The following is a 16,023-nucleotide window of genomic DNA, read 5'->3' as shown; positions in this document are numbered from 1 at the left end:
AGTTAAGAAGTGGTCAGTGTTTTAGCTGCTCCTACCTAAATTTCAGTTTAATTTGGATTGCAGAATATATATTTTATTATTTTTTTCTTGCACCTCGCAAGTGAAAGATGGGCTCCCTCACTCTCAGGAACAATGGCCCGAAAATTACGTTAAAAGAATTCACGCACAGGCATCTTCCACTCTTGAAAATGAAGTTCGGGACCTGGAATGTCAGGACCCTCATGGACAACCCCAACAGCAACAGACCGGAACTACTATCATCGTCTGGGAACTCAGACGTTTCGACGTAGACTTCGTCGCCCTAAGCGAGATTCGGCAGACAGGGGAAGGCCAGCTCAAGGAACAAGGTGATGGTTACACCTTCTTCTGGAAAGGTAAACCAGAAGAAGAAAGCTTCCTCCATGGGGTTGCCTTTGCTATAAAAAATGACCTAGTGGGCCGTCTCAGAGACTCCCCTTGCAGGATAAACAAAAACCTCATGACTCTTCGGCTCACCCTAGCCCGGAACCATTGCGCTACGGTCATCAGTACGTATGCCCCAACACTGGAAGCTACAGACGAGACCAAAGAGGAATTCTACTCCAACCTTGAATAATCCCTGTGTAACGGGTGACAAGCTGATCCTCCTTAGCGACTTTAACACCAAAGTTAGAAAGGACACAGACCTCAGGGGAGGTGTGATCGGCAGAGAGGGGATAGGGAAAACCAACTCCAACGGTACCCTCCTCCTGAGAAAATGCTTAGAACATGGCCTTGTCATAATCAACAACTTGTTCCGTCAGAGAGACAAGTACAAGTCTTCATGGCAGCACCCTCGCTCCAAGTACTGGCATCTGCTAGACTACGTCATCGTCCGAGCAAGGGACCACAAGGACGTGCGCATCACCTGTGCCATGACAGGAGCTGACGACTGCTGAATGGACCATCGCCTAATCCGCTCTGTCATCTCCATAAATGTAGCCCCGAAACAGCGGCAACAACTGTCATGTTTGTAACCTTCACAAAACTATAACCTTTATGTAACAACACTGTACACTGTATACGCCTGAAAAATGCACACCTTGACGACAGGGGGTGAACTTGTGGGAGACACTCCTCACCTGGTCATCCAGGTATATAAAGGGAGGTCCCACGCAGGGTCAGCACTTCTTGGTCCTGGGAATAAAGGTTCAGGTCACGTAGTGACCTTGTCTGCAGTACATGCCTCGTGTGATTCTATAGTAAGGTGTAAGGACACTACAACAACAGAAACAATGCCACAGGAAAATCAATGCTGGAACACGCAAAAGACCTTGCTAAGAAAGCCCTATTCAGCCAGCGCCTCACAACCAACCTGACAACTCCCAGTGACCCAGAGACGTAGAGTGTCCACAGCGCCTTGTCTGCCCTCAAAGCCTCCATAATTAGCACCTGTAAAGAGACGTTCGGTCACTTGACCAGGAAACACCAAGACTGGTTCGACGAGAACGACCAGGAGATCCAGGAGCTAAAAAGCCTCAAGCACAAGGCATTCTTGAACTGGAAATAGCAATACAACTCGAGAGCAAGAAAGCAGCTCTACAGACGTCTGAAGGCCGAGGTCCAACAAAAAACACGTGACCTAAAGAACAGACGGTGGGTGGAGAAAGCGCAGGGAATCCAGCAACTAGCCGACAACTACGACGTGCGTGGATTCTTTAGCACAGTCAAGACCACCTACGGCTCAAGCACCCAAGGTCCTTCCCCACTGCGGAACAAGAACGGGAGGTATTCATCAAGGACAGAGAGACAGTCAGTGCCCACTGGAAGGAACACTTCAAATATCTCCTTAACCGAGGCTCTGTCTTCGACGTGAGTGTCTTCAACTCCATCCCGCCACCACCTCAGCACAACCCCAGCCAGAATGAGGTTGAAAAGGCCATCCGACAACTGAAGAACAACAAGGCCTCAGGAGCAGACAGAGCCTCCGCCAAAGCACTAAAGCATGGCGGAAAAGCACTATTGGCGCGAATACATGAACTAATTTCTCTTATTTGGAAGGAGGAGAGCATGCCAGGGGATCTCAGAGATGCCGTAATCATGACCATCTTCAAGAAAGGTGACAAGTCCGATTGTGATAATTACAGAGAGGTTTCCCTGCTGTCTGCCATAGGGAAAGTCATCGCAAGAATCCTCCTCAATTGCCTTCTCCCTGTGGCTGAAGAGCTCCTCCCAGAGTCGCAATGCGGATTCCGCCCACTAAGGGGCACAATGGACATGCGTGTCAAACTCAATAGAAATGTAGGGAACAGCACCAACCTCTGTACATAGCCTTCTTTGACCTCAGAAAGGCCTTCAACACTATCAACCATGAGGAATTATGGAGAGCCCTCCTCAAATTCGGATGCCCTCAAAAGTTTGTCACCATCCTCCGCCTGCTTCATGATGACATGCAAGCCATGATCCTGACTAACGGATCCACCACAGACCCAATTCATGTACGGACCAGGGACAAGCAAGGCTGTGTCATCACACCAACGCTCTTCTCGATCTGCCTTGCTGCAGTGCTCCATCTCACCCTCAGTAAGCTCCCCGCTGGAGTGGAGCTCATCTACAGAATAAATGGGCAACTGTTCAACCTCTGCCGCCTCCAGTCCAGATCCAAGTTCGTCCCATCCTCTGACATTGAATTAATTACAGTATGCAGACGACACTTGTGTCTGCGCACACTCGGAGGCCGAACTCCAAAACATCGTCAACACCTTTATCGAAGCGTACGAGAGCATGGGCCTTACATTAAAAATCCGTAAGCCAAAGGTCCCCTACCAACATGCCCCCGCCACACAGTACTGCCCCCCCCCCCCCCGATTATCAAAGTCCACAACAAAGCCTTGGACAACATGGAGCTTACTGTCAACCAGGGCAGACATCGATGACGAAGTCCGCCTTCGGTGTGCCAGTGTAGCCTTCGGACGCCTGAGGAAGAGAGTGTTTGAAGACCAAGACCTCAAACCCGGCACCAAGATCATGTTCTACAGAGCAGTAGTGATATCCTCCTATATGCTTCAGAGACATGGACTATACAGCAGGCACCTCAAAGCACTGGCGAAGTACCACCAACGCTACCCTCGCAAAATCCTGCAAATCCATTGGCAGGATAGGTGCACCAACGTCAGTGTTCTTGCTCAGGCCAACATCCCCAGCTTCGAAGCATTGACCATGCTCAATCAGCTCCGATGAACGGGCCACATCGTCCGCATGCCCGATACGAGACTCCCAAAACAAGCGCTCTACTCGGAGTTCCGACACGGCAAGTGAGCCCCAGGTGGGCAGAGGAAATGCTTCAAGGACACCCTCAAAGCCTCCTTGAAAAAGTGCAACATCGCCACCGATACCTGGGAATCGCTGGCCCAAGACCGCTCAAAGTAGAGGAGAAGCATCCAGGAAAGTGTCGAACACCTCAAGTCTCTTCGCCGGGAGCAAGTGGGAGCTAAGTCCAAACAGTGGAAGGAACGCATGGCAACCCAAGCACCCTAGCTACCCGTCCCTTCAACCACCGTCTACCCCACCTGTGACAGAGACTGTAGGTCCCACATTGGACTCATCAGTCACCTGAGAACTCATGTTACTGTGGAAGCAAGTCACCCTTGACTCCAAGGGACTGCCAAAGAAGAATGGGAGTTCCGAGCTCCCATTACTATCAATGAGAATACCCCTAAATCAAATAAAACACCAACATAAATAAAAAAAACACTTCACTTTTTTAAAATTAATAGAAATTGTATTCATTAACTGTTTTAGAAAAAAAAAAATTTTGAAATGTAAAAAATAATGTTTTAGTAGTGTTAAAAATAAACTTACCTTCATAGACAGAAATAAGTAATAACATTTAATTTTGCTATGTTTTAAAACTCTTATGCTGGTAAATGTAGGCTATATACAAGTTTGAATGGTGACAGATTAGGAAAAGGGGAGGTGCAAAGAGACCTGGGTGTCATGGTACATCAGTCATTGAAGGTTGGCATGCAGGTGCAGCAGGCGGTTAAGAAAGCAAATGGCATGTTGGCCTTCATAGCAAGGGGATTTGAGTACAGGGGCAGGGAGGTGTTGCTACAGTTGTACAGGGCATTGGTGAGGCCACACCTGGAGTATTGTGTACAGTTTTGGTCTCCTAACCTGAGGAAGGACATTCTTGCTATTGAGGGAGTGCAGCGAAGGTTCACCAGACTGATTCCCGGGATGGCGGGACTGACCTATCAAGAAAGACTGGATCAACTGGGCTTGTATTCACTGGAGTTCAGAAGAATGAGAGGGGACCTCATAGAAACATATAAAATTCTGACGGGGTTAGACAGGTTAGATGCAGGAAGAATGTTCCCAATGTTGGGGAAGTCCAGAACCAGGGGTCACAGTCTAAGGATAAGGGGTAAGCCATTTAGGACCGAGATGCGGAGGAACTTCTTCACCCAGAGAGTGGTGAACCTGTGGAATTCTCTACCACAGAAAGTTGTTGAGGCCAATTCACTAAATATATTCAAAAAGGAGTTAGATGAGGTCCTTACTGCTAGGGGGATCAAGGGGTATGGCGAGAAAGCAGGAATGGGGTACTGAAGTTGAATGTTCAGCCATGAACTCATTGAATGGCGGTGCAGGCTAGAAGGGCCGAATGGCCTACTCCTGCACCTATTTTCTATGTTTCTATGTTTGAAGGACATTCACTGAGCAAGGGTTAATCTCTGCCCACGAAAGTCCTTCTCCTGGGAATGCATGCGATCTGGCTGAAGACATTTTGACAGATCGCAAGAGCCGGTCCTCGCGCATGCACATCGTGCGCCAAGAACCAGCATTTGCGAGGCCTCTTCGGATGTGTCTGCACATCGTACGCGCCGGGAGAGGCCGCAATATTCGGGCCATTACTTTGGCATAGCTAATTATGGTACTTGAAGGACATCTGAAAATGAATATGAAAGGTACATTAGTGTCTACATTATTCTCCAAATTAAGTACTCCTCCACATACCTGAATTCAAACTGCTCTTCCTCAGACTTGCTGGACAGCTGAGGTTAAGGAAGTGCAGGAACTACAATAGAATGTCTAAATCACTGTCACTATCCCTACCCAAGATTTATTGATTATCCTAATAATCATTATCTATGTGAGACAGCTTAATGTAGGATGTAAGTTGAAACTAGATGTTAGCTGTGAATTGACGAGGGTAAGTGCCCCCATCCAATTTATAAATTTCAAAATCGAACTGGACAGACGTGCTGAGCAAACATACTTCTCAAATCTGGTCTTTATTTGGGAATTAAATTGTGGCACTGAGAAAAGGAGTAGTGCTGTGCAAGACTGCAAAGCCACAAGATCAGCTGATATTCCAGTTCTACTGGGAAACCACCCCAAGCCAGAATTAAACTCTTTCAATTCATTGCGGATTGATGGGTATTAAGGCAAGGGAAATCATGCAGTGAGGGAGGGAAGTAGAAATACATGATAATTATGAACAGTCTGTGAATGTTCTAATAAAAACTCTTAAACGACTGGGTGGACAACAACTTTTTGGAATGCTGACCTATGGGCACATCTTTTGGGGATGTTTTTCATCGCCCACCATTGGCCGTCAGCACCCTGGGTCCTAAGCTCCGGAATTCCCTCCCCAAACCTTTCCACTTCTCTACCTCTCTCCTTTAAGACGCTCCTTAAAACCTGCCTCTTTGACCAAGCTTTTGGTCATCTGTCCTAATATCTCTTTATGTGGCTTGGTGTCAAATTTTGTTCATGCTCTTGTGAAGGACCTTGGGATGTTTTATTACATGAAAGGCACTATATAAATGCAAGTTGTTGTTGTTGAAGAGGTGGCCTGCCATAGCACCTCCGGAGGCAGTAGCAATATCTGATGGAAATCCGCACTTACCTTGTGCGAACACCCCTTCGAGAAGTTGCTTTCAAATGCTGCAGAGTTATGCACAGTGCAGTGCCCCAAGGCGACCAAGAGCGTACGCGAACCTGGGATCACATGGGGCGGTGTTCCTTTCACTTCCTGACTCTTAGCCAATCAGGAAACAAAAGGAGATTGCTGGTTTGCTCACAACTCATTTTAAAAGGATATTAAAATGTGCATGCCATTCATTTAGATAAATGAATAGTTCATTGTACAAATAGAATAGAAATGACGTATTTCATACAAAGTATATAAAACAATTTTCCGTTAATAAAACAGCGGTGATATAACTCCCATTCAATTTTCGAAAGCTATTTTCGAGCCAATAATCAAGATAAAATACTATTATGGCTTTCAAACAAAGTTAATTATTTATAGATGAGATGGTTAGAAACAGGAAATCAAGTAGTCATGTATGACTGATAATAAATATAATTGACTCCCTAAGACAATCCGTTACACTTAATCCAGAAAGTATTCATTTTTGTGAGATCTATCTAGTCCCCGAGTATTAATGTGAATTATGATATTTTAAAATGTATTTCATTGAAACATTTTTCACTTTTTTTTTATGCAGGAAGATATTTTCCAAATTGCATTTTCATATTCCTGAAGATATGTTAAAAAAGTTGGTTAAGAGTTCTCCGGGAATTATTGAACCAGTGTTGTCTATGCTGAGACAGAAGATTGACAAAGAACTCAATAGGATACAAGTAAGAAACATACACCTTGTTCGTATACAGGTAGATTCAGATGCATTTGCTCCTAATGGAGTTTTGTACGTAATCATCAACACAACATAAAGTGATGGTCTGAGTCTTAATTTAAAAACAGCATTGTATTGCTGTTAGGAAACATGGTAATCATGCTTTGTTCTCAGCTCATGGTACTAGTCTTGCACTGCTCACAAAGCCTTGCACAAGAATCAAATCTAAGACTAGTAGCGGTCATTAAAAAAAAACAGGCCTCTTATATGGCTACTAATTGAAATACTTTGTTCAGTAGGCAGCTTAATGGTACTTTTCATGCCTACAATACCCCACATTGTCATCTCAGCTGCATTGTCAACGAGACACTAAGCAGAAGCTACTGTCTGTTTATCCTCAAAGGGCTGCTGAAGCTACCCAAACACAGCTTGTCTGTACAGGCCAGTGGTGCCCTTTCTTCAGCGATGGCTTGTACAGACCTTCCACAGACAATTAAAAGGTCTGTGGCCAGAAAGGGACTCATAATCCAAATTTTAATCACCCGTACATGCGGAAGCTTACAATTGTGCAGTTATTTTTGTGTTGCCATTTGTGTTGAGCAAATAAATCATGCTCCACAGTACGAGGAGTAGATGCCAGAATTGCTTCAAGTAGAAATGGGACTTTAATATAAATATGAGCTGCCTGCATTGTATCCCCTCCACCCAATTAATGAAGGCCAGGTACCTGTTTATCCAGAGAGCAAGGTAAAATTGGTGCTAATAATTAGAAATAAAGAAAGGGCTTGCAATAAGTTTTATTTCGGCTGGTTTACTTTTAACCTATCCCAACGTGCATCACAGCCAATGAATTACTTTTGAAGTGTAGTCACTGTTGTAAGGAAACATGGCAGCTAATTTAGTTCACAGCAAGGCTCCACGAACAGCAATAAGATAAATGACCAATGAAACTGTTTTGGTGATGTTGATTGAGGAATAAATGTTGGCCAGGATACGAGGAGAACACCCCACTCTTCTTCAAATAGTGCCACAGGGTCCACCTGAGAGAGCAGATGAGGCCTCGGTTTTAGGGCCGCTATTTTCCCCATCATTGGGCGCCGATTTCTTGGCGGCCTGACGATTTTTTTGGACAGTTCTAATTTTCCCCAATGTTTGGGCGCTGGCGCCGACTATCAGCGGCAGAGTTTTTGCCACTATATATTTTGGCACTGGTGATTACGTACCGTTTCTGGCCATTAACGGTATGTAATCACCAGAGTCGGGATAAATGGGTCCTTTTCAGAATGGCAGGCAGTGACGAGTGGAGTGCCGCAGGGCTCAGTGCTGGGACCCCAGCTCTTTACAATATACATTAACGAATTAGATGAAGGAATTGAGTGTAATATCTCCAAGTTTGCGGATGACACTAAACTGGGTGGTGGTGTGAGCTGTGAGGAGGACGCTAAGAGGCTGCAGGGTGACTTGGACAGGTTAGGTGAGTGGGCAAATGCATGGCAGATGCAGTATAATGTGGATAAATATGAGGTTATCCATTTTGGGGGCAAAAACACGAAGGCAGAATATTATCTGAATGGTGGCAGATTAGGAAAAGGGGAGGTGCAACGAGATCTGGGTGCCATGGTTCATCAGTCTCTGAAAGTGAATATGCAGGTACAGCAGGCGGTGAAGAAGGCAAATGGTATGTTGGCCTTAATAGCTAGGGGATTTGAGTATAGGAGCAGGGAGGTCTTACTGCAATTGTACAGGGCCTTAGTGAGGCCTCACCTGGAATATTGTGTACAGTTTTGGTCGCCTAATCTGAGGAAGGATGTTCTTGCTATTCAGGGAGTGCAGCGAAGGTTCACCAGACTGATTCCAGGGATGGCAGGACTGACATATGAGGAGAGACTCATCAATTGGGCCTTTATTCACTGGAGTTTAGAAGGATGAGAGGGGATCTCACAGAAGCGTATAAGATTCTGACGGAACTGGACAGGTTAGATGCGGGAAGAATGTTCCCGATGTTGGGGAAGTCCAGAACCAGGGGACATAGTCTTAGGATAAGTGGTAGACCATTTAGGACTGAGATGAGGAGATACTTCTTCACTCAGAGAGTTGTTAACCTGTGGAATTCCCTGCCGCAGAGAGTTGTTGATGCCAGTTCATTGGACATATTCAAGAGGGAGTTAGATATGGCCCTTACGGCTAAGGGGATCAAGGGGTATGGAGGGAAAACAGGAAAGGGATACTGAAGGAATGATCAGCCATGATCTTATTGAATGATGGTGCAGGCTCGAAGGGCCGAATGGCCTACTCCTGCAGCTATTTTCTATGTTTCTATTAAGGCCATTTACCGCCCCCACCACCCCCCACCGATTTTTTTTTTAACCGCATGGAGAGATATTGAAGACCATTTAGAAAAACCCTACCCTCACTTTAGGAAATCCGTGCTGGCCTGCTCCTATCCCTGGCCGAAGGTCCTCAACACTTTTCAGAGCAAATAACTGGAGATTAAAAGTAAACCAGCCGAAATAACGCTTACTTTTGAGCCTTTTCCATGGATGAGCAAACTGCAGGCAAATTTAAAACAAATCTTTCAGAGCAGCCAAATTTCCAAAGATACTTCCAAGCACATCACAAAAATGCAGAGTAGCCTCTTCTCTCGAACATCAAACTGCAGGCGCATCATCACATCAAGAAGAACCTTCAGAAAACATTCAGGGTAGCCTTTTCCTTTGGAGAGAAACTTCTCAACGCAGCCGACCTGACCCGCTGCTATCACTGGCCGATGGTCCTCCACGCGCACACATGCGCAGTGAGTGTTTTTTTTAAAAGCGCATGCGCAATGCATTTTCGGCGCACACTGTAAGCTCCGCCTCCCCGAAATGGACTCAGGTAGCATGGCGCTAAAAATAGCTTTTAGTTCAGGGAAACTGCCATTTAATTGTGGGGGGGAGGGGGAGGCACTGACAGTGGGAAGAAAAACGTACGTAAAGGTAAGTGGACGCCAGAAATCTTTATTGGGGAAAATAGGGGCCATTCGTCTCATCCAAAAGACGGCACCTCTGACAGTGCAGCACCCACTCAGCACTGCACTGGGGTATCAGCCTAGATGTATGTGCTCAGGTCCCTAGAGTGTAACTTGAACCCACAACCTTCTGACTCAGAGGGGAGAGTGCTGCCACTGAGCTAAGAAAAACAACTCAAATCCTTAATTTCAGTTATAGTTCTATCATATGATTTCAAGCATTTTATTTAATTGTTATTCAGATGTTATATAGTTACTTAGAATCCAGAGACGATTAACACGCTTGACTTACACTGCATCGATTACTTTGTAGTGCATTTATTTTACATTGATGCCGTTGGCGACAGGCCCCATTTTGGCAGCAGTACTGTAATGTAAATGAAGCATTGCTACTGTCTCCAGAGGTACCAAGACTCACTTGAAACGATTGGCGGCCATGCCTTCAGTTGTCTGGGCCCTAAGCTCTGGAATTCCCTCCTTAAACCTTTCCACCTCTCTACCTCTCTCTTTAAGACGCTCCTTAAAACCTACCTCTTTGATCCAAGCTTTTGTCACCTGTCCTAATATCTCCTTATGTGGCTCGGTATCAAATTTTGTTTGATAACGCTCCTGTGAAGAACCTTGGGACGTTACACTACATCAATGGTGCTATATAAATGCAAGTTGTTGTTGTTGAGGTGGCCTTCCATAGCATCTCCAGAGGCAGTAGCACAGGAGCAGCAATATCAGTGCTGTTTTCAGCAACATTTACCACCAATATTTTCTGGGCATGGTCAAGCTGAATGCTCAACCTGCCCAGACACAGCAGCAATGCAGTTTTGCAGTGGCTGGCACAGCTATTGGGGAATGTCTAGTGACAATAAAATAAAATGGTTATTTGTGACTTTTAAGCAGTTGTGTTGGTGCACACAGTGGGTTATCTGCTACCATCGGGACTCTGGAATCTGCCCACGCTACAGTTGGATTTCACAGTGTCAGGGGCCCAGGATATTTTAGGACACCTTCTACTTGAAGTGGTTCAGTAACATAAACCTGACATTAGACAAGGATCCTTTGAAGTTAAATGCCTTTGTTGGTGCCTGTTGCCCTAATCCTCATACTGCTGATATAAGTTCATAGGGTAGAAATTCCGATTAACAAAGCTTCACGTACAAGTGCTTAACTTTCTTAAACTACATTCCTGTCTCCTCTATTTTTACTCAGGCATTATGCAAATCGAGTAATGCCTGTATTAAAAATAATGCACACATGAATGTAATATGAGCTCATTAAATGTTTGTCCGTGAAGTTTGATGATTGGAATTTCTACCCTAATGTATTGCATTTACCTAGCTCACAATTTACGTATTTCTGTAACAAGTACCTGTCAAAAGAGATCAACTGCTACAGCTGGGAGGGAGTTAAAAATAATACAGGTAATTCCATGATCCCTTCTTCCCAGCGGGGACGCCTTGCTTGGAAGGAACGCAGGTCGGAGATGGGGCTACAACTTTGCAGCTGAATTCTTCAGCCCTTGCACCCTGCAGGCGCGCTCCCAACTGAAAGTGCAGGATTGCAGAATTACCCGTTATATCCCAGTGTTTATCTCCATAAACTACTCAAGCTGTGTTCAAGTCCCTTTTCAATATCTAGTCATTTTGTAATGTAAGCCTGTCAATGATAAAACTTCTTTGTGTTACGGTTTTCCCTTTGCAATCTGATCAAGTCAAGATGCGCATATAAAAACTGATTCTCGGAGCACAATTTAAAGAACAATTGCAATGTTCCTTGTCCTTTCCATAATACTGTACATGTATTTTTTTAATTATTCTTTCATCTTAACCGATTACTGGGGGAAATAAAACTGTCTTCTGCTGTTAAGTCAGTTGTTTTTATGCTAATTCAATAAAAATATCCAGTAATTTAAATTAAGCAATTTAAATAAATTGTATTAAATAAATTGCACAGTAGCCATTTTGTGCGCAAATTTTTTTTTTAATTAACTTAATACTGTACTCCAATTACTTCTGCCGGACAAAAGTAGTTTATTTGGGATAATGTGCATAGACATGCAAAATTAACATATTGATTATTTTCAATGTTATAGTCATGATGATGTCACAGTTTATGTTGTAACTTTTTGTAATGTGGTAGTTAGTTGTACTTTTGTTAGAAACAGCCATTGGCTTTCCGTACAAAGAAAAAACTTTAAAAGCTGGAAATCTGAAATAATAACTGGGAATACAGAACAGGTCAGTCAGAACATTTCAGGTATATACTTACTCTTCATCAGAACCATCATTAGTATGCACCCAAAATGTTAACTTGTCTTTTCTCGCTACAGACACTGATTGACCTGCTGGGTATTTCCAGCATTTCCTGCTTTTATTGCCTATTAGGCTGCAGTGCATTACTATTCCAAGGTATGGTAGGATCCTAAGTTCATACCAATCACTCACATAACTGGCTGATACCTATTTATATTTGCAGATTGCCGCTGACAGCACCTCCTGAAGTCAGCAGCAAACTCGCAATGTGAACAGAGCAGTGTGGCTGCCGTCGGAGGTGATGCACCATACCAAAGTAAATCGTTTTCAGCCATGCCTCCAACTGCAGAATCACCTCAGCCTTTTATGTATACATCGCCATTGGAGCCAGAAGGAACAATTAAATATGGCCGCCAACAATTGAAAGGGAGCCTGCCTCTATATAGACCACAGAGCAATTTTGCTACCACTGCCCTGTATAGACCTTCCCCAGCCACTTGGTAGGGTATTAGCCCAAAACGTAAATACCGACAAATAGTAACTTGAAAACAATTGCGTATGTGCAAATTTGCACATGCAGAATTGTTTTAAAGTTGATCTGGCTGCAACAGAAACTGCCTTCAATGTAAACAGGGTGGTATCTTTAGTAGTAAGCCAGGGAGACACCATTGAACAACAGTGATTCTCTAATATTAATGAGTTGTTAGTTATTCCATAGAGAAGATGACATAAATAGCCATGGCTGTTTTTATGCATCTCTTAGGGCAGCAGCCCAATGGTGAGAATGAGAAAAGAGTAGACAGTAATATTTTACAAATGAAGCGTTCTTGCATGAATCCTTTCAAGCTTCTGTTTTTCACTGTTGGTAGAGGTCTTTAAATAAGATGATAGTGGATTCTTGTACCTAAGATATCTCTACTATATTTGCATTTACATCAAATACTTCAAAATTAACCAAAGGGATCTCGAAAAACAACCGATGAAAAACATTTGATCTATCAGAATTGTTTTATTCTCAGAATCAGCGAGATAATACTAGTGGATGCAGTTTATTCATAGGACTACTTATAATGTGAGGTGGAGCATGGCGGCGAGAAAGATTGAGAAGAGGATTGGGGCGATGACGCAACCCTGTTTGACTCTGGACGTGGATTGGGTCTGTGATGGATCTGTTGGTAAGGATCACGGCCTGCATGTCGTCGTGGAGCAGGCGGAGAATGGTGACGAGCTTTTGGGGCATCTGAAACGGAGGAGAACGCTCCATAGACCCCCGCGGTTGACAGTGTCAAAGGCCTTTGTAAGGTCGAAGAAGGCCATGTATAAGGGCTGGCGCTATTCCCTGCATTTTTCCTGTAGCTGTCGCGCTGCAAAAATCATGGCCGTTGTGCCTCGTAGGGGACGAATTCTGCACTGTGACTCCGGGAGGAGTTCCTCGGCCACGGGAAGAATTTGGTTGAGGAGGACTCTAGCGACGACTTTCCCAGTGGCTGATAGCAGGGAGATTCCTCTGTAGTTCCCGCAGTCGGACATGTCCTCTTTTTTAAAGATGGTCACGAGTACTGCATCCCTGAGATCCCCCGGCATGCTCTCCTCCCTCCAGATGAGAGAGATCCCTGGCCAAAGACCGCCCTAAGTGGAGAAAGTGCATCCGAGAGAGCGCTGAGCACCTCGAGTTTCAACGCCGAGAGCGTGCAGAAATCAAGCACAGGCAGCGGAAAGAGCATGCGGCAAACAGTCCCATCCACCCCTTCCCTCAATGACTATCTGTCCCACCTGTGACAGAGTCTGTGGCTCTCGTTATCTGTCCCACCTGTGACAGAGTCTGTGGCTCTCGTATTGGACTGTTCAGCCACCAAAGAACTCACTTCAAGAGTGGAAGCAAGTCTTCCTCGATTCCAAGGGACTGCCTATGATGATGATGATGATGATGATGACTTATAATCCAAATATGAAAATTACTTTCATAAGTTCCATTGAGAGCAGCTGAAATTCAGTAAATTTCTTGACAGGGCTCCTCAACCTACCTCTCATAAACTGCAAGAGGCTCTTCTGTGACCAAAGTGCGACTCTTTAAATGCTTTGTTGAGCTGGCCTACTCACAGTCTCGGTCCCTATATGAGATATGCAGAATAATAAAGGGCTTGATCAACGATGTAGAGATTCAGTGCACGAGCAGGACAATTAAGTACGGCTTTCAAAGAGAGACACTTCAATTAAAAGGTTGGAAGGGATGCTTTGTTTGTGCTCCAGGTCCTATCCAGTTTGTGCTGAATTTGAATATATTCCAAATTCAGCTACATCATTAAATGTTGAAAATGATTGAATATTTATAGGGTAAACCTGATGACATTCTCTATGTTTTTAAGCTACCTGTAAACAGCAATATTGTTTTAATCAGACTTTGTGAAGCCTTCTGATAACTACAGAATGCACCATGTATGTTGGACAGTAACTTTGTATCGCCCTGTGCAAGTCGAGTGCATTTACTCTACAAGCTGCATATTGGTGCACAACACTTTCAGCTTCGCACTAATGCTAAACTCAGGTAGTGTAAATCAAACTAACACCAAAGCATGGCATAGTGAGACTCCTTATTTCAGCTTGTCTCACTCTGCTAACGTCCAGAATCACGCAGGCCTCTGACTGCAAATTCTGGTTGAATCGACAGGAAAGCTGCAGTGTCAGTGCACACCCACACCGCCATTGCTGTGTAAATGCATCCTAAAGCACATCAGATTTCAATATCACCAATACATGGAAGCTGGATGTTAATTTCCATTTAAACTGAAAGCAGAATGTTTTTGTAATATGACCAAAATTACTTAGCAATGGGAAAAAGATGTGCTTAATGCTTGGATATTACACCTGTTCTAATAAAGCATCGTAAAAATAATTTTCATAGATACCTTTATCTCAAGTAAAGAAAAACAATAGAAGCTCAAGTATCAGCTACATAAGAAATAGGAGCAGGAGTAGGTCATACGGCCCCTCGAGCCTGCTCCGCCATTTAATAAGATCATGGCTGATCTGATCATGGACTCAGCTCCACTTCCCTGCCCGCTCCCCATAACCCTTTATTCCCTTATCGCTCAAAAATCTGCCTATCTCCGCCTTAAGTATATTCAATGACCCACCTCCACAGCTCTCTGGGGCAGAGAATTCCATACATTTATAACCCTCTGAGAGAAGAAATTCCTCCTCATCTCAGTTTTTAATGGGCGGCCCCTTATTCTGAAACTATGTTCCCTAGTTTTAGTTTCCCCTACGAGTAGAAATATCGGGCCCAAGTTTCGGCTGACCCGCAGAACGGCACACCTCCGAGAGGCCCGCCTATTTTGTGGAATTAAAAGTGTGGCTAAAACTTACCTCGCAACTCTCGGTGTTCAGCAGGCCTGTTTAGCAGTCGGTGCAGCTCAGCACAAGCAGCTGGGGGCGGAGTTACTGCCCTGCACCAAAAAGAGTGCCGGCACCTGCGTGCATGAGCAATGGGTCTGCGCGCATGCGCAGTAGCTCCTGGCCCTCTCAGCGCGTCCTGTCTTCGGGCAGCCCTTTCCGTGGCCGAAGGGACGTCGCGATGTTTGCCGCCTCTATCCCGGGCTGAGTGGCCTGCCTGCCTCATTGTCCCTCGCCTCGTCGTCACTACCCTTACATCCTCGGCTGCGGGGCCCGCCCGACTAGCAGCTCTTCGGTGGCGGGACCCGCCTGAACTCCTCCCCGATGGCGGGCCCCACCCGAACTCCTCCCCAGTGACGGGCCCCGCCCGAACTCCTCCCTGGTGGCAGGCCCCGCCCGAACACCTCCTCGGTGGTGGGGCCCGCCTGAGCAGCACCTCTTCAGCGGTGAGGCCCATCCGAACTCCTCCCCGGTGGCGGCCCCCGCCCGAATACCTCCTCGATAGCGGGGCCCGCCCGACCAGCTCTTCGGCAGGCTGTTGGAGGGCTCCCGGTGCTCCTGAACGGATAGGAATTGCAGTCGGTGAGTAGAAACTTTTATTTTTTTATTTATTGATTGATATTTTATTTTTTTTATTTTTTACTTTTTGATTTTTTTATTGATTGATTTATTTATCATTTATTATTGATGATGGCTCTTTATTGGAAAAAGTGAAGTGTTTAATGCTTTGGAAAATCCCCTAACTTCCCTCTAACTTCCCTTCCCCCCTTAT

At 45.0% G+C, this 16,023-nt stretch overlaps 1 protein-coding gene across 2 annotated transcripts in view; it reads left to right on the top strand.

Moving 5' to 3' along the window:
• The window catches only part of spef1 (sperm flagellar 1), an 82,201-nt gene that overhangs the window by 13,660 nt on the left and 52,518 nt on the right, over positions 1 to 16,023 (top strand). For both annotated transcript variants that reach the window (XM_070865733.1, XM_070865734.1), the window contains exon 3: positions 6,477 to 6,612. In XM_070865733.1, coding sequence (XP_070721834.1) covers positions 6,477 to 6,612 — 136 coding nt within the window. The remainder of the gene's footprint in view (positions 1 to 6,476; positions 6,613 to 16,023) is intronic.

The sequence above is a fragment of the Pristiophorus japonicus genome, chromosome 22 (genome assembly GCF_044704955.1).
Source record: "Pristiophorus japonicus isolate sPriJap1 chromosome 22, sPriJap1.hap1, whole genome shotgun sequence".
NCBI lineage: Eukaryota > Metazoa > Chordata > Chondrichthyes > Pristiophoridae > Pristiophorus > Pristiophorus japonicus.
Note: the sequence above shows the minus strand (reverse complement) of the source record. Positions and strands in the feature narration are given on the sequence as shown.